The sequence below is a fragment of the Topomyia yanbarensis genome, chromosome 3 (assembly GCF_030247195.1).
Source record: "Topomyia yanbarensis strain Yona2022 chromosome 3, ASM3024719v1, whole genome shotgun sequence".
In the NCBI taxonomy this organism is placed as follows: Eukaryota; Metazoa; Arthropoda; class Insecta; order Diptera; family Culicidae; genus Topomyia; species Topomyia yanbarensis.
The window spans coordinates 92,210,718-92,230,032 of record NC_080672.1 but is presented as its reverse complement, the minus strand read 5'-3'; the positions used below and the strand labels follow the sequence as shown (position 1 = coordinate 92,230,032).

General features: G+C 37.2%; 3 protein-coding genes across 4 annotated transcripts in view; 2 read left to right on the top strand and 1 right to left on the bottom strand.

The window, feature by feature from the left end:
- The window catches only part of LOC131690264 (SLIT-ROBO Rho GTPase-activating protein 1-like), a 417,012-nt gene extending 414,864 nt beyond the window's left edge, over positions 1–2,148 (bottom strand). The window contains exon 1 of the mRNA XM_058975895.1: positions 1,997–2,148. The gene's annotated coding sequence lies outside the window, so the exon portion shown is untranslated. The remainder of the gene's footprint in view (positions 1–1,996) is intronic.
- A 3,860-nt stretch (positions 2,149–6,008) lies between these two features.
- Positions 6,009–13,415, top strand: LOC131692594 (intraflagellar transport protein 74 homolog). Its single transcript, XM_058979745.1, has 5 exons — positions 6,009–6,262; positions 6,348–6,465; positions 11,040–12,012; positions 12,422–12,942; positions 13,008–13,415. The coding sequence occupies exons 1-5, from the start codon at positions 6,105–6,107 to the stop codon at positions 13,113–13,115; spliced, it is 1,878 nt and encodes a 625-aa protein (XP_058835728.1). The 5' UTR covers positions 6,009–6,104; the 3' UTR covers positions 13,116–13,415.
- Positions 13,416–17,095: 3,680 nt separating this feature from the next.
- The window catches only part of LOC131694000 (host cell factor), a 36,055-nt gene continuing 33,835 nt past the window's right edge, over positions 17,096–19,315 (top strand). For both annotated transcript variants that reach the window (XM_058982328.1, XM_058982327.1), the window contains exons 1-2: positions 17,096–17,283; positions 18,767–19,293. In XM_058982328.1, coding sequence (XP_058838311.1) covers positions 19,080–19,293 — 214 coding nt within the window. In that variant the 5' untranslated portion in view covers positions 17,096–17,283; positions 18,767–19,079. The remainder of the gene's footprint in view (positions 17,284–18,766; positions 19,294–19,315) is intronic.

The window sequence follows — 19,315 nt, the reverse complement described above, 5'->3', positions numbered from 1 at the left end:
CTGCGTATAGGTCATACGAATTTTATTTTTAGGTTACAATGTTACAGTCCGGACCTGAAATGCTACTGAAAAGACGCTCAGCGATGTTATTGGTGGCCCAAATATTTCTCTAGGCAAATCGTGACGCGCTGCATTCTATCAACGAGTGCTACCGTTAATAAAACTACGATTTTCCATGCTTTTAATGTGTGAATTTATAAAAAATAATAGAAATAATACCAACGACATAATACGTTCTAAATTTAATTACAAAATACTGGTCACATACCGCATATACTATAGCATTACTATAACGTGGTAAACACCAATAGTAATGTTAACCATCTACCAATTTTCAAAAGCCCCATGTTTATGGTAATTCTGAACATTGGATGAAAATGGACACATTGTAAAAATTACTATTGTGTTACCATGAAATGGTAAAAAATACCGTATATCTATGTCGGAATGGAATGGTACAAATGACAGGAAATATACTCAAGTCAAGCATGATATATTGTCTACCAAAATTCACTAGTACAGTCCTTTTAATTTAACCCCCTAATATAGTAGTTTTTACCATGGTCTTCGTTTCAGTGTAGTTTTCATCGCAATTTCGACATTTGGGCGATGCGTTGTCGCATCCCTGGTTTTCTTAGGTGATGATGTTCCCGCACCACTGGTAAGTTGTGGCCGAATCTCCAGCATTTGTTACAGATTCTTAACGGGTATACGTAGATTTTGGGGTTTATCAGCACACCATAGAGCTGAACTGCTCTCGGAAGTTTCAGAACTTTCAATAATGATTTGCTGTGTTTTCATCAGGTAATCGTTTTATTTACGTTAGATTCTGTCGACTCGTATGATTTTCTTGCAACCGATGTTTTTTTCGAAGATTTTTTGTTCTGATAGAAGTTGGGATGTTTCTGATGACACATATTGGTTCTGTCAGTATCATAGGAATGAAAGCCCTATAATTTTGTTATAGTAGTGCCGCTGAATTAAGGGATAAATTTCACTCGGTGTCTAGTGGATTTTTGTAGTTTAGCTTGTATGTTCAAGAAGCTTCTTCTCTGATTGCAATCGGTTCGACGAAAATTACATTGTGTGTGGTTTTTGATTTTAGGCTGATGGTTCAGTTGATTTCCCGGTTCTGTTGTTGTTTGCTATGATTTTATTGGAGTTTGTGAATCTGTTGCTTGTATTGGCATCGATTGTGGACTGGTCTGTGTGTCAGATTTTTTTTTGTCGGAAAAAGTTGTTGGGTATCTTCCTTCTTATTGCAATCTTTGACCAGGTCTTGAACTCGTCTGGGAAGCGAGCAAAGAGCTCCGCTTACCAACCTAACATAGCTTATTCAGTTCGATAAAATAAATTTTAGATGCTTTTCAGTTAGACAAAAAATTTCAACTAGCATACCATAAGCATAACTGTCTATGATCTTTTGCTAAATTCGTTTCGCTATAAATGCGTCCTGGGCTTCCCCAGAGCGTATGTAAGGAAAGTGAAGAAAACTATCATTATTATCTCTCAGTGGTATTCCAAACGAACAAACCTCTTAAAATACATGGTTTAAATTAGTTTGGAATAATATTGACAAATAATCATTAAGATATTTTTGACAGTTGCTCTCGTTCCCTTGAAGCGCGACAGAAATATTGTCAATAAATTTATTGACAACTGTTTCAATCTTTCAATCCCATTTAAATTCTCCAGAATCAATATTTTGAAGTTGACACCATCAATATATAGATCAATATGATTTATCGTCAATATTTCTGCTCGTGTAGGGCCCACTTTACATACACTCAAGTCTCCCCTACTGAATTGCTTCAACCCTCAAAATTTGTATCGCCGCAGCAAACACATGCACACTTGCCATTTTAATCAGAATCTTCTGTCTACGAACCCCATTCTCCAGCAAAACAATGACGGTTTAGCTTGTAGCAGAGCGCATCAATGTGTCGATGGTTTTTGCGGTTTACGTGTCCTGTAACGCATAATTTCATTAACTTACCATTAGAAAATATGAACTTTGCATCAAATCATCATTGTAAACGCGATAAGCACTTCACAATAAACCGGCGAGCATTTAGATTTAACGGCACTTCACAACCACGTCTTGTTACCGGATCTAAACAGAATGAACTGCGGCTGGCACCGGCTGGAAATTTTGCGTGCACTCACACTGATAAATTCAAACATATTATGCAAAAAACGTGGTTGAGATGCAAGGTAATGGAAACGCGAAGGTAACGGTGTATGTACTTGAATAAATACAAAGCTATCAGTCGCAAGTTCAGCACGCAATGGGCTTTGAAAATTAATTTTAGGAAATAAGATCGCATGTTGGAAATTATTCAAGACAATATTAATTACACTCCTGTTACGGAAGTTTCTCTGAATTAGAGGTGTGCGCCGATGCATTTTTAATCGGCGGCGGCGTAAGCGACATTTTTGGCCGGCGGCGGCGGCGTTGGCGGCGTCACGCCGTTGGACCCTACCGGCGGCGGCGCGCCGGCGTGTGTCGGCGTGACGAATATTGACGCCTATGTAACTAAAAAAAATTCTTGGCTGTACAATTCCTTTCCCAAATTTTCGGTTTCTATTGTAACAGACTTCATACATACAAACAAACGTTACAGCTTAAAGAAAATCTAAAAAAATCATCGCCCACGATGTACTAGCGACATCTGTTGAACACATTGCACAAAATGTAATTTTCGCAACCACATCGAATTTTTTTTCAACTGAAGCTCCAATAGTGCCCACCCTGCTTGCCAAATGCAAGATAATAAATTAAAGGTGGAACTTTTTTTACAGTTGTAAAATTTGAAGAACGAAATAGAAAAATTGTCGATGTCGCATACTACGACTTCGCATGAAATAATGATTGCAATTGACAAATTTGAAGAATGCAGAGTAACGACTGTATTTCAATGACCCATAATAATTATTTATTGTTCTATATTTGGGAAATTAAGCAACGGTAAAAAATTTTTTGTTTTGTTTGAGGAAATTAATTGTTGTTGTCGTTTCATTGTTTTTTGTTTCTATTTAGTCATCTTTACCGTAAGCCCGGGGACAATTGACAGCTCCAATATATTGAATTCATAAGCAAATTTTGGGGGTGATATGGCGATTTTTTTTGCTGCTAGAATTCTGATAAAAACACAAATTCTATTCAAAACGAATTGTTAAGCTTGGTGGTGAACGTACTTTCATTGGCCAAAATGTTTTTCATTTACGATTCTCGAGATAAAGAGCACCAATGATTTAACGATTTCAAACTTCACACAACAAGAAATCCAAAACATGTTTAGGAAGGAAGAGAGCCGGTTGTTAAAAACAGACTTCCAGCTAAATATATAATAAGATTTATGTAACTTTGCTGACGATTTTCAGTTAGGGATAAATTTATTCTCTAATAATAGTTTTCTTTATTCATATTTTGGAATAAGCTTTTTCTATATGTTATTCTACGCGCATTGACGGCGTTCATAACACACGTAACGAAACACGCTTTTCTCTTCAAACTTTTTCGTTTCGTTATTCGCGGTACTCATACAGAGAAGGCATACTAGCGCCACCATCAAATCGGTGGTGCATATATGAAACAAGCACTATCTGTCAAGTTGTCCCTGGGTTGTTTACCATCGCTCTTTTAGAATCCCGCAGATATCTGGTACCCTAATACGAGGCGTTATTATTGGTATTACTGCGCAGAAATGTCACTTTTAATGATCGTGTAAGGACACCTTTCAAGGTAGACACATTACTTCATTTTCCAGGCTAGTGTTTAATTTTACTTCTTGTAAGTACAAAATCGCCACAATGATAAGGAATACGATTCCCTGGTACTACATTTTCTTACAACGTACGATCTGCTTCTATCTTGAGTGCAAAGTATGCTCGATGTGCTGCAATCATACATTTCTACACCCTGACGAAACCTAAATATACAGTTACTATCAATCATAATCATTCCACGACTTGACGTGTTAGCTCCTGTTAGGTTGAAACTGATCACTAAACAAGTCTGATTGAAAATGGCCTAAGCGTATCTCTAGTTTTCGTAGCACCTGCATCCCGCCAATTTCTCCAGCAGTTCCGGGGACCAACAAATTCTAATCCATTGCATACATTCGATACACCGAATCAATTAAATTACTAACATACTGTTATGTGCTTAGTCATCGATTGGCATCGTGTTGTAACTTGAGAAATGGTTGTGAACAACTCCCACCTTGGGCACTGCGACAAGAATGAATTTCACATTACCGGCCCATATTGTTTGTTTTGGTTTGCATTAGATTAAAAAGACCGTAACGTTTTCAGGTGGGTGCGGAAACTAAGTAACGCATTTAGCTCTGTGTCAAAATCTCTTCACTAACGCCACCGATTTGTAATTGAAATCGACCTTTTTTTCTACGAGTGATGAAAATTCATCTCGTGTTACGTCTTATTTGTCTGTGATACCGGGCTGGTGCAAATCACTGAAAATCTTTCTTGAGTGGGGCTAGATCATACGATGCATAATTTATGAGACTAGAAATCTTACCCTCTGCATCGCCACATCTGTGCACCAGCGTCGCGAAAAGTCAAGATCACTTTGCTCAACTATTCTTCGAGAATTTTTTTTTAAAATAGGTAACGATTCAATCAATTATAAATAAACCACGTATTGAAAATAATTTTTATGTTTTCACAAAACTAGTTCACGCAAAAAAAAGATGACATTATACTCAAATGTTTAGTAGGTGGTTGTGTCTGAATATGTTTAATATTTTTATGATTCTAATTCATAACTCGATGAAACATTGATTTTTATTATCTTTATTGACTAAAACAGTCAAGAATTGAACGACGTGCAAGGATTTTCGTAAATTCTCGTCGTGTTATCGTGATATTTTAGTCTTGAGCTTACCGTTGGATTTTTTACACAAAGCCACATATCTTATAGTTTTCTAAATTATTTCACGGACATGAATTGTGGTTAGGTAATGTATTTTGCTCAGCGCAGTTTCATTTAATTTCTCTGAATTTTAACAAAGGAATAACAGGGTTACAGGTCCTAGTAATGTCTTTGTATCTAATGCTCGTGCCTATGAGACTGGTTGCTAGCAGTTGTACACAATAGCTCACATAGAAATTTCAAAACCAAAAAGCAGAGCGAATAATCCATGAATAATAGTCTGAGTTCCTTGTAATTTTTTACGTAAGTATAATAAAATTATGTGGAAAATTAATTACTTCATGAATTACATCATGAACAGTTTCACGAGCTCGACTGGTGAATCGTGTGTAGCATATTAGGAATTAAGAATCGGTTAAAAAATCAATGAATAATACACTGCGTTTCAGTGAAATTGATTAGGTGCAAAGATTAGGATCAGGCACATAATCGTAAATTTCAGGCACATATATCTTGAAAGTGGAAGTTTTTTTTTTAATTTGTGGACCATTTCACGCACACGAATGGTGAATTGAAACTTATATGCTCACAATCATAACCAGTTGATGAAGCAAGAATGGATCTTTGAATTATATAGCGAGTGTCGTGTAGTGGTTTTAGAGAAAATATCAAGATTATTTTAATTTTGTAATCCAATTGACGACCACTAATACCAAATAATTATCAAGACGTGATAAATCATGAATCAGTTAACGTCGTATATTCGGTCCATAGACAATGTTCCTAGATTTGTGGATAAAGTTATGAATCAATAATTTTAGAGCTCGCGAATTGTCGGCGCGGGAAAAATGCATCGGCGGCGCGCCGCCGATCTACCGTTCGGCGTCGGCGTACGTTAAAAATTACCGGCGGCGGCGGCGTGGCGCGGCGGCGCACAGGTCTACTCTGAATAAGCATTTTTGTATCATCTACCTGCACCATCTCCATAAACTATCTTGATTACATTTTATGTTTCACATTGGATTCCACTAACACCTGCGCATACCAAAACAAAACAAACATAAAACATCGTAAAGCCGATCACTTTCGATGAACCATGTTGTTGCCATGTGAACTAACAGTTCCAAAACAAACATAGATCTGTTCTCTTTACGCACTACACATCTGAAACGACACGCTACTACAATTTCATAAGTGATTCGACAGTTAAATGGAAGATTTTAATAATAACTCATCGTCCCGATCATCGTCGGAGCGTCCGACATCACGGCGTGGCGGAGGAATCGGCCCTGCAGGCATTTACAGCTCGTTTAACGATTCGTCCACACCGAGTCCAATTGGAATTCTGAGACCGGGAACGGCAATGAAGTATGTGATGCCTGTGATTACGGCAGTCAACGGAAATTAATTTATAAGTAGTTTATAAGTAAATTATGGTTTTAATTACTTCCAGAGCTACCTCGGTTTTAAGAGGAGGGACGGCAAGCCGATTGGTAGCAAATACCGTTCATTCGACAAACTCGTCCGCTTCTGTCCAGAGAATAGGAACGGCGTTGGGTAATGCTGGGAATGTGAGTACGCTGTTAACTTTTGCTTCATGGGGAGTACGCTAATCATGATTCAATCAGGTTCTATCCAATATCTACGGTTCAATTTTTTTCCGGTTGCATTGAAAAATACCGGTTTTTCATCCTTTGAAAACAAAACTTTTTTATGATTTATTGGATATTCACTTAACACACTTAAGACTAAGTGTTTTGCTCTAATGCCATTATGTATATAATAAATAGTGGAATTAAAGCGGAGAATTTTTTTTTTAAATCACGGTTTTTTTCTTCATATCTCTGAAGTTTTCATTTGCAACTTTAAGACTGTTTTTGGATGCAAAATTTGATTCAAGACTCCAATCGCTCAAGTATTTTTATACAATAATGTTTTTTTGCGTACTGATTTCAACATATAATTTCGGCAATTTATTTAGAAAACGTATCGTTATCGCTGGGATTGTTTTGCAATGAATGTGCATCTTGAATCAGATGAATACGATCTCTCATCGCTGCTCTAGATGGGGGGCAAGCACCTTCAATACGACGCAGCGCCAAAAGTCTTGCATATTTAGTTACTTTAAGTACCATAAAGTACATTAAGTACTTCAAAGATTTAAAAAAGTACGCGTCAAATTCATTGTACTTTAATTACTGAAACGATTTTAAGTACAGTGCCTTTGTACTTTAAATACGCAAAATATTTGAATTACCGTTAGGATCTAGGGGCAGATCACTTGTGATGCATTTTTAAAAATCAGCTAAATTAAATGCATTTCTTTCCATCAAAATAGAAATTCATAATGTATTTTGCGTTGCGTACAATGTATTTTGCGTTGCGTGTAAGACGTCAAAACCCTACAAAACATTAGCCCTACATTCAACAAAACGTCGAACAAGGTGAATCAGCGTATGCGCTTTGTTAAACAAACTTTTATGCGAGGGAGTGCAAAGTTGATGCAAAAATGGAAATTAAATGCATTTTTTCTAATTTGATGCAAGTTTGTTATACATTTCTAAAGTGATCTGCCCCTAGGTTAGGATGTACTTTAAATACTCTAAGTACGTACACATTGGCATTAATTACATGAAGTACATTATTTAGTACAACAGAAGTATTTTTAAATACTTTCATTATTTACTTTAATTATATTCAAAATGCGTTGGTATTTTCAATACGAAACACTTAAACCTGCTAGTGCTTGCCCCTCGGCTCTAGAGCCTCTTGAAGATAAAACCACTATATTTGCAAACAAAGCACTTTCTTGTGCGTAGGTTACTGGCAACCTTACACTTACATGTAATTTTCTTTTTAAAACTTAAGAGGAGATTCTCATTCAAATGATCAAAAAGTAAGTGAAATTTGTGAACCAATGAAAAAGCAAAGAATCAGTCTTAGGACTCAAAAGCCTTATATTTTCGTCTTCATTAACGATTTTTTTTCAACACGAAAAAACAAAATGGTGGCCGTGATGACGTTTTGTCTATGGTTAGGTGCGTGTGGAATTCCAAAGCAGTACAGCCTGCTACCTCATGATCGATCTGAAACACAGAACTAATAATAAGGCTCTAAAGAAAACAAAATTTATTAAATAAATGACCACTAAAAATAGTGATTGCATGTAATTTGTAAATTTTTTAGATCATTCCGCCAATGAAATAGGTTTTCTTTCACGAATTCAAATTATAAAATCTTTAAATTGAATTGTTTTCAAATGATACTGCGCACAGTTTTGAAAAATCGTGTTTTGAGATGAACGCGTTTAAAGTTTAGAGAACACTTTCGATGAATTATGCGTGGATGAATGTTACAATTATGCGTGGAAGAATTACAATATTTTGTAATAATTATATTTGGAATAGGGATCTTTAATTTGGAAAAATTGTGCCAGTTTTTCATATGTTTTGGTAGCGGGTGTCCTTACGAGTACACTCATATCATTCTTAAACCTTAATTATTCTTTTATGATTTTTAAATTTAAAAAAAACAAATTAAACTCAACCAGCAAACTGACAGTTGTCCTACTAAATGACGTATCTGCAAATATCTCGTTCGCCTCATTGTTAACCGGCACAGCACCCCACACAGCATGATCTGGTACTTTGTCAATCCGCTAGCAACCTTCCATCCCAAGTCTGCAAACTATGGTAAGGCAACCTATAGGGTCGTGCAAGTCGCATGGGTTTGGATGTGTTATTGTCCTAAAAGGAAACAAACTAAAAATGTTTTTTTCAATAGTTTCGGGCCTAAAAATTGAAAAAGGACTGAGATATTAACTCACGGTACTAATCTGCATCAGAATATGCCTTAATCCGCACACCCCTAAAGATCCCTATTATGGGTTTGGACAACGCTTAAAAAGAATATGAAGTCATTTTTTCAAAATTTAAAATGGCTGATCCAATATGGTGGACCCCCACTAGGAAAACAGGTATTTTAGCCAAAATCGAGATAAAAGGAACGAACGAGTTTGAGTTAATATGTATGAAAATTAAAAAATGGCGATTCTAATATGGCGGACTAAATTGTGACTAACAATTTTGACCAAAATGTCAAGCCGTGAAATACGTTCTCGAGACCTGTACACATGTACAGTGCAATGCGAAACATTCTGGGAACGTGCATAATGCAATGGAAAGGTTTCTGCCTGAGGCGCGCGCCTCGAGACAAGACCGTCCCATAGCGGCCAGGACGCCGCTTCGAGCAATGGACTGTAGAAACTTTTTCGATTCACGGTTATATTGTATACCTTTAAAAAAATATAAAGAAAAAAAATCCCCTTAATGTGAGAACTCCTCCTCGCGAGGTATGGAATACGTGATTATTTGGCGGAGGGCCGATCCGGTTCTGGTGTCTATTGTCGTGAAATGAGATTAAACGAATCCCATTCGCATGATAGATAGTGTACCATATTCCAAGCAGAAATCTTCGCGATTCTGTGTGGCATACAATCGTTACGAATTTATTTTGGCTCTGACAGTCGGGCTGCCCTAAAAGCACTTCGTTCGACAGATTCGACATCGGGATTAGTACATAATTGTATATCGAACTCAAATCAATGAAATATATCATGGTTTCTGTCTTATTTTTGTTAAAGTTAATCAACTACGTATACGGTAAATGTATGATAAATACTTGTTTCACTTTACCGGACAATTTCAGTTCAATTAATTCTTTTTTACTTTTTTAATGATAATAATTTTATTTGTCTAAAGTAATCACAATCTTTTCCTATAAATATAATATGGACACTGCCAAACATCATTTCGCTATTCCTGCAATAACATTGCGCACAGTGCAAACAGTCAGAAACAGGTGCTGTTCCATTCTGACGTAAAATAGGAACATAAACGGCCCCTTTATTGTAACGTCTTGTCTTAGGGCGAACCTATGTACAGGGAGCCAAAACTCAAGGATATGTCCCTACCCTAATAAAAAAATTTATACACGAACTTTAACCCATATAGTGCAACGATTCCACATATTGTTTGGATGATACCCTGAACAGGTCGTTAGGCTTTTGAATCATAAGATGTTTATTAGGGTAACCCAGTGTGGTAAAGGCAAAAGGCTTTATCAGTAGGGTTCATTATTCCTTCAGCCGTCAAGCCAGGCTGTATATTTTTTGTGTTGTGATAGTATTGTGGTGTCATTTTCCATTTATCTACCTTTTCTCTCTTTCCTTCCTTTCCCTTCCAATCAGGAAAGTGACGTTCTAACTAGGGGCAGATCACTTGTGATGCATTTTAAAAAATCAGCGAAATTAAATGCATTTATTTCCATCAAAATAGAAATTCATAATGTATTTTGCGTTGCGTGCAATGTTTTTGCGTTGCCTGCAATGTGGTTTGCGTTGCGTGTAAGACGTCAAAACCCTACAGAAAAACTAGCCCTACATTTAACAAAACGTCGAACAAAGTGGATCAGCGTAGCACGTTTGTTGAACCAACTTTTCTGCGAGGGAGTGCCAAGCTGATGCAAAAATGGAAATTAAATGCATTTTTTCTAATTTGATGCAAATTTGTTATACATTCTTAGAGTGATCTGCCCCTAGCGTTCTAATAATTGTCATTTCAATTGATATATACACAGTCTTTTGAAAATAGAATACATCTTCGCATTTGAATATCAACCCTCGACTGCTTTCACATCTATAATTTGTGGCTAAATGCATGCAACGAGCTTCGGTCAGATGTTTTAAAATTGGGGTTTACATTGTTCATGTTATTTTTAAACTAAATCGCAATCCACCAGCCGGGCACAGCTCCTAATCCGTTCCCTTCAAACAGCGCAATATAAATAATATTAGAACTTGTTTCTACAGCGAAATATATAAGACTTTTTACAACGCAATTTTTTCGTTATTAAGCAAGTCATGCATAATTCCAAATCCATTACAATTTAAAAGCCTATTAGTATCAAACAACAAACGGAAATTGATTTTGACCAATCTGTACTGAATCCTAAACTGAAACTATTCTGTTTCATCTGCAATAACCGCTCAATTACAATTTATTTAACTAAAAGAAATACAGAAATCCCGTTAAATTAAAATGGTTTTTTATTCAAACTATTTGTTTTTTCATTAATAAATCACAAGCGCATGACGGAGCGTCCCATCACTCAGCATGGCATAAGCGGTTTGTCAACCTCGTATGGTCGAGTTGGGACTGCCAGTGGTAGTCGTCAGATCAAGGACAAGCGGTACTGGCAAACTGTACTGCAGGCAAAAATACAGGAAATCTCCCAAGAAACTGAGAAGTTAATGAAGGAGAAGAAATTTTTGGATCGCGAGAAATCCGCCAAAAAACTATACGAAAAAAAAGTAAAAGAAGCCGCCAAGGAACTGACGCAACTGCAATCAACCTTAACCTCGATGAATATCGCTTTGGATAACTGCAGCTCCGGAATGACTCGCCAACAGCTACAGAACGAAACAGTGGCACTTCGCGAACGCAATGAGCACATCCAGGAACAGCTGGAGATAGTTTTCAAGCAACGACAGATTAAGGATGTCGAAAACAAGGAACTGGAAGCGGAGGCTGAAAAAGAGAAGAACAAGATTAATGAGATGATCTTTTCACTCTCTGAGGCAGATCAACAAAAGTATCGCGAGTATCAAACGCTCTCGGAGACTTTGAAGCAGCAAAACACTATATTTCATAATCAGATAAGTGAACTGGAGAAGCACAAGGATCGGCTAAACACTATGATATTGAACTCTCAAACTCGTACCGAGGCTCATCGATTGAAATCGAAACTGAAGGAGCTTATTGCAAAGCGCAACCAAATGCGAGATGAAGAAAATAATCGTCTGTCGCCTGCCCAGGAAAGGGAAAAATTGATCAACGAGGTGCGATCCAATAACCAGGCTCTGGCGAGCATTGGCAAACAGCTAAAGATTATCGAGGATCAGTTAACAGAGAAGAAAGAAATGCTGCAACAGATCGATCAGGACTTGGAAGAAGGCAACTCGGAACGTCACATCAAATATAAGGAGTTGAAGAAGCGTGACGAAGTGATGTCGGCATTTATGGATAGCTTCCAGCAGAATTTGGCATCCGAAAAGCAAAGTAAGTGTTGTTTGTGTTTTGTAAAGGCTAGTTTACAGTTCGGAAGATGGGTCCCGGGAAATGTTCCGAAATTTGATTAGGGAAAATTTTCCGCCGAAATCTTGCGTTCCAACTAAAAGCATCTGAATGCCAAAATCTCCTGCCAAATTTACTTAGACACTCTGACAATAATTAGAGATGTGCGCAGATGCATTTACACTACTAACGTCTCATTTGAAGAGTTTCTGACATCTGTCAGTAAGTCCAACTAGGGAATCAATTTTGTTAGTTGGACAGAGGCTGTCTCCCAACGAGCGAATCACGACAGCATTTTTATACTCACATGATCTGCTTAACTATTCCTAGAAATAAAAATGTTTTTGAGAAGCAATATTAGGTATTACCCAAATTATCTGCTTTCATATTTTAGGCATTGAATCACTAAAAAATCAAATAACCTTTGCCATTGAGCAAATCACTCTGCAAGGTATTAACACGCAAGCGCTAGGGACGGACAAGCTGGAAAGCTCCGGATTTACTGCGAAAAATGACTTAAACTCACACTCCGGTCTCATGAAAGAATACAAAAAACTTAGTATTCAGCTGAAGCAACTTCAAATATTAGAAAAAAGAACCGTAAGCCAGCTGTCCGGTCTGAGGCAGGATGAGGCGGATGCTTTGAACAACATTCAAAAGTACAGTAATCTTGAAGCACCTAGATCGGAAGCTATCGAAAAGATGAATGAGTTGACTAGCACTCTGCAGGAGCTGGAGGATAAGAAACGTGTAACCGAAAATGTGGTGGATGAAGCAAGAAAGCGCAATCAGGAAATTAAAATCAACCTGAAGAGTAACGAAACATATCGTCAGATATCGCACTTGGAGGACAAACTGATTGATTTGATGAAGGAAAATAAGATCTTACAGGAAGTTGTGGAGCAGTTGCAAAAGGTATGTAGTCTAATTTATGGGGTGCGTAATGTGTGGTTGAATTTGATATTGTTTTTTTTTTGCAGAAATGCGACTACTCGGGCGTTAGAAGCGAGGTAGAGCAATTGCTTGGAGAGCATAACAACTTGCTGTGCTCGGAATTTAATAACAATACTAACAATCGTGTTACATAGGTTATAAACTTTTCGAAGCACCATCACATATAATGTTTTGTACTCATATTGAGGTTTTTCAATTATTACAAAGATTGAGATTTAATGAGTTTTATTCCAAAAATGTGACGTGACATATTTCACAGAGAGACTCATTTTCAGGATTACGCAAAAACAACATAAATGTAACTCCTAACTCCTAAAGCTTCAGAATGATATTTAACTGAATATGGCCCAATCTCTAATTTGATGGGTACAAATCGAGGGCAACTTCACGAATTTACATCAACTTTGCACTTTGGTCTATCGACCCATAATAAACGTTGCATTACAACATACTATTTCATGCATTTTATTCGAAATTATTAAAATATTCAATATTCAAAGAAATTATCATGTCATAAGCGGGACACGTTCGATATATTGACGGATCGATGAAATTCCCATCAAGTTGGATTGACAATGTCTATTCAAGTGAGATTGACGTAGTAATACGGCGTTTTCTTTGACAACCAATCCTAAAGTGATCATTAGTGACAGAAGATGAAATTTGATTTACTCGCGTGTTACTTTCCACATTTTACTTGTTGGGAAACAATCTTCTGTGTTTGAACAATTTCCGTCAACCAAGATCCAGAATATACTTTCGTTTCGTGTGCTTGTCTGTTAATGTTATGGAGAAATCCTGCTTGCTCAAATAACAGAACACTTCGAGAGTGGCAACCCGCATTATAAGCAAATCATCAATCTGGGCACAGGAATGCTTTCAGCACGACAACTGCACTGACGAAAGTAATCCATGATATTTTTTCTGCAGTTTTGACAGCAACCGCTTTGACAGTTGGTAGACTTCTCACTAGCCTTCAATTGCGTGATAAACACTAAACTACGTGACGAGCTTCAGTTCTCGTAAGCTGCTCACGATTTGCATCGGAGACGATTTCTCATTTAACCGTATGTGTTGCCTCACAAACGAGATTATTTTTCATTGCCAGCCGTGTGTAAGAAATGCATCGCTGCATCGCGTAGGGAAGTTTGATGTTGATCTTAAAATCCCGAAAATGGAATGAAAAGAACGCGGAAAATGGATCACTCTGTCTATTTACCGACCAGCTGCTCCTAATTGACATAAGCGTGCCAGCTTTGGATTTTCCTTCTCACTTTCTCTGCGATTAGGATCAGGGATAACATTATGCCAGATTTATCTGGCACAGCCATAGTTTTTGCAGCTTCCAGACAAAAAGACAAACTTCTCATTCTGCCAGATTTTTAAATTAAAGAAGTATTTGTACACACATTTTGGAAATTTGGGGCATATTTTGCCAAATTTATCAAAAATCGATTGATAAATTTTTATGACATTGAGGTCGCTGTTAAGTGACAGATTTTGCCAGACATTTTTAGTTGATCACCCAGATATTCTTTGAAACATAGTGGCAACCCTGGTTAGGATAGTAATAAAGTCTTAGAAAGCGGTACTAATGTAACCGCATATTTGTGAACCCTTATGGGACTGGACTAGGATTGTAGGCAAGAATCCGTAATTCGATCAGATAGTTCACGTGACGATATATAAATCGCGAGGGCAACACGTAGCTTTAAGATAACCTCTGTAAATATTTTTCGATTGAACTAAGTTTCAAAGTGACAAAACTCCCGAGTTCTCATAAAATAGGAGAAAACAGCAGGAAGGCAAAGTTGACAATAATCAGGTTAAATAGTTGACAAAGCAATACCCGCACAGATCTACTTTGAGATCGTCTCGTCGTCATTGTGGCAGCGCTGGACTTGCTATTCTGAAATCTTTCTCTCGTCGTATGATTTGTGACGAAACGTGGCAAGACTCTTGTCTAAGCGTGATTCTATTTAGCCTCTATATAAATAAATCTATATAATAAATCAGGGGATATTTTTACCGTTCAATGAACGATGAAACTCAACAGATTCACCTTCGTCTTTTCATTGTCTCTTTTGTAACTAAATACATATAAAACAAAAGAATATAGACAAAGCCTCTACGGAAACGAGTAGCAGCAGTGGCGGCTTTCTTTTTAACCCATTGATGCCCATGTTGTTTGAGGATAACAACGTTTGTAAACAGATATAACTTTCGATTGATGCAAGATTTGCTCGCAAAAACAAGCAAGACTAATAAATGTGACTATTGCCTTTCATTTGAGCATTAACAGTTACAAGAGTCAGCTCTAGAACTGAAGTTATTGTAATTAGTCTGATTGGACTCCGATGGAGCAGTGCTGCCAGGGACAGTTTACGTTTACGACGGAAAATGAATTTTTCATTTATCTTCGTTATCGTGCAATATTTTTTAAAACTGATAAAATTTATCAATTTAGACAGTCATTGGCTACGTTTTCCATGCAATTGGACTATTATAAATACTCTAGGAGAGCTGTATTGAGCATTGGAAGGTAAAAATGGAGCAGCTTCTAGCACTGCGAGGGAAGCACCTACTTTTATTAAAAAAGACTTCGTGCACTAGAAAAAAGTTGGGCATGAAAGGGTTAATAAGACAAAACGAATATTCATATTCGTTGAAATTTGAAATCCTCAGATCTTTTCGAAGATTTTCTCCTGTTTTATCACGGCCAAGAAGTGCGGTCTGAATAACATAGTATAGTTTCGTTCAAAAATGCTGTCAAACTTCTAGTTAAATCATTTAATTTCGACTTACAGTTAGTTCCACATCTTTTTGTTTTTATGTATTTATCATATTCATCGCTATCCAAATAACTTCCCAAGCAACCAAAAGTTCGTCTAAGAGAGCTACGTAAGCTTCTCGTTTGGAGTAATTTTCCAATAAGTTTCATGTCCTATTAGCCGCTTTAGCAACTTTCAAGTTATATTAACGCTTAAGTAGCTTGAAAGCTCTCTGAGAACTTGATGTGAACTTTGAAGTGTACTTTTTAAGTATTATCTGACCTTTTAGTTGCTTGGGAATTCCTGGACCTGATTCACACTCTGTACTAGCAGGTTATAGTATTCAATAAAATTACAAATTCGATTTTCGAGATTAACAGACCGGTTTTGGAGAAAATCGCATCTACATCGCCTATTTCCATCGTCCAATATTAATTTCTTTTGTTTACCCAAATTGGAATTAACACGTAAGCTGTTTCTAATTTTTCCGATAAATTGACTAAAGATACGTAGTCGATTTATTTTAACTTTTTGGTCCGCAAAATAAATAAAAATTATTTTACAAAATTTGATTATTAGGACCACATTCCCATCAAACAATTTAGCTGGATAACGGCTTAAATTATTCTTATTCAGCTTATTCTCTCTGATCAAAGACTGGTTCAGCTTTCGTTGTTTGTTGGCTTTTCCATTGAACTACCTTGATCCCTATCCTACCGCTGGGATTACTGTTTAAAATGCTAACCCCCAAAGCACAAAGAATCCGTGAACAGATTAAATTTTAATTTCTGAGGATTCAACATTTTGGATTGCCGGAAATTTCAGCCGCTGAAAATTCGGAAAATTGCGTTGACTTTCAGCGAATAAACTTTGTTATGTGGTGTTTCCAGCTATTGTCAAGTAGTGGTTAATAAATCAACGAAGCCTTCTTGTATTTTATTTTGTTATTTTTCATATTGTCTGGAACTGGACAAAATCTTTGAAATCTGGATCAGACAAATCTAAATTTGAATATTTGGACGTCGCCTAAAAATCTGGAAGAATCCAGATAAATCTGGAAGGTTGGCATCCCTGGTTGTAACGTTAATTTTTAGTATATTTTTGCATTGCATTAATGTAAATTTAATGTTCTGTTACGCAGTATAACGATAAAAAATACGGGATTGAGCAATTTTTCGCTATCGTGTACTGTGAGCGGAGAAAAATATGCACCCATGCAGCAAAATATCTGATCCGATTTCGTTACTCGCGACAGCCCCACTTCGACTGTGACGTTCACCGCTGGCAACCCCATTTCGCCACCGCTTGGTGCCGATTTTTTCCGCCGCCATGTTGATTCCCAGCAGCATCATCAGCAGCTACAGTGTGAAGCTTCGTCGTACGCGGACGCCATTGTTTATTTTTCTCCGTTGAGCAGAAAATTTCCCTTCTCCCGGTCAAGTCCAAACCGGAAAATAGTGCGTTTTCGATCGGTTCCGTGGTGCACAGTGTCAAAGTGGTCAAGTTTGCAGTGAAAGTTACGCTGGTGGAGGTAAATTTAAGTTTTTTACTTTATAGTTGCTCAACCCCAACCGGGAGGGGATTTGAAATTTCTGCAAGTTGCGACTGCCGTTCGGGACTCGTACTCGTACGCTGGGATAGACTGCTCTGGTGTAGACGGGTCGGACCGTGCAGTGAAAAGAGACAGATTTGGATGGGTCTTAATTGTACTGGTGTGATTGAAACGGAGCATAAGATTGGTGTTTGCATTTCGGTCTTACCAATTACAACCGGTAGGAGTGAGATGGGCTAGTTGACAGTTCACTCGGGCGAGTTTAGTTCGATCCTTCTCTGGCGTGTTTATGCGATGGATTTGTGAATGTGTGCGCTAGTAAAGTGTGACAGCAGATATCGAGTGATAAAGTGTGAAAAAGATGGATGCTTTGTTTTGTTGACGCTAGGTAGTGTGTGTATGCAGTGCGTATAAGTGCGAGGGGCGAATGAATAAAATCAGCCATTCCATATTGCAATTTGTATGAGCTTAATGTAACAATATTAAGTCTAAATATTTTTTGATAATGTTTGAATGATAACTTAATATCTATTTTTGAGTCAGGTAATTTATAAACGATCTTTAATGTTGTGATGCATGTCTTCTCCACTGTAAAAATTTACTGGACATTGAAATTAATTGGGGAATAGTTAAAATTTGTTTTCATAGTGATGAATAGTATTAAACTTCTTTGTAAATTTTTGTGCTACTAAAGTGGGCATTATATTTATTTTTATATTTTATAACGATTATTCCAAAATACACCCTCAAAACACACGCCTTCATTCAGATTAAGGCAAACGCTCCGTAAAACCTGTTTTAAACGTTAAATGTGCCTGAAGAAATTAACACTAGGATAAAACCGGTTGAAACAATTTTGTGTGAAAAGGTACAACACTTATTTAAATTAGTAAACTAAGAATTAGAAATTTAGGAATCATGTGAACACAAAATGTCTATGCTTTACCTTACGTCTATGTGTATAATCAAGTCGATTGCGCAATACTGATGAGTCTAAGACGAAACGTTAAGTTGCAGTATACACACAAAATACTATTAGCTAATTTTGTTTTGGGAGATGTCTGAAAAGATATGATTTTGATCGCTTATTGATTTTTTTTGAATGGGATGAGCTTTATTTTGTTTCGAACACAAAATTATGTTTACTAAACTCTAATCATGTTTACCACAAACAATGTTGGACAGAAGAGGACCTTATTCGGAAAAGTTGGATTGGCCCACGAAACTATTGCTATCTACATCATTCCATTGATCCCAATTCAAACATAAACTACCCGACAGTAACGCTCTTCTGTTTTGCTTTATTGGTTTCATGAATAAACATTCTGTTTCATTTTCGTTCATCACACTACACTCGCCTTCCCATTCCTTCATTCATCATCGTTGGGAACATAGACTACAACTTCATTGAAACTGCTACACAAGCCTTCTCACATTCCCATATCGCCTTTTCATTTTTCAGATTGACAAAAATCGTAGTCGCTTCCCGAGTAACGTAATTGGCAAGAAGAGCAACGCGAAACATAAATCATTAGCGACCAGTGAAAAAACGCAAAGTTCGCAACTTGAACATTGTTCCACAGAAGAACGAGAGCGAGCATAGCATCGCGTAGGAAAAAAATTACATACAGTGAAAAAGTGCTATATTTTTCAATGAAAAATATGTCTAATGTTGTTTACCGAGTGCAAAAAATTTTAATCGGTAACGCATAGTATTGTCCAAAGAACAAATTCACCAAACTCGTTAAGTTCAAGTGAAGAAAAGGATCTACGGCATGACAGCCAACTTGGAAGCGGCTGTGGGTACAGAATTGGTTCCAGCTTGCACCAAGAATAATGCCATCCTCCGATGGAAGCGCGTTACCAATCCGAGTGGACCGCAGCCACGACCCCGTCATGGTCACCGGGCCGTTAACATTAAAGAGCTGATGGTCGTCTTCGGGGGCGGCAATGAAGGAATCGTCGATGAACTCCATGTCTACAATACAGGTAATTGAAGGTGTATGGTTAC

Coding starts and splice junctions, on each gene's coding strand:
- LOC131692594 (XM_058979745.1), top strand. CDS start 6,105: ATGGAAGATTTTAATAATAACTCATCGTCCCGATCATCGTCGGAGCGT. Junction 12,013..12,421: donor TTTGGCATCCGAAAAGCAAA/GTAAGTGTTGTT, acceptor TTCATATTTTAG/GCATTGAATCACTAAAAAAT. Junction 12,943..13,007: donor TTGTGGAGCAGTTGCAAAAG/GTATGTAGTCTA, acceptor TTTTTTTTGCAG/AAATGCGACTACTCGGGCGT.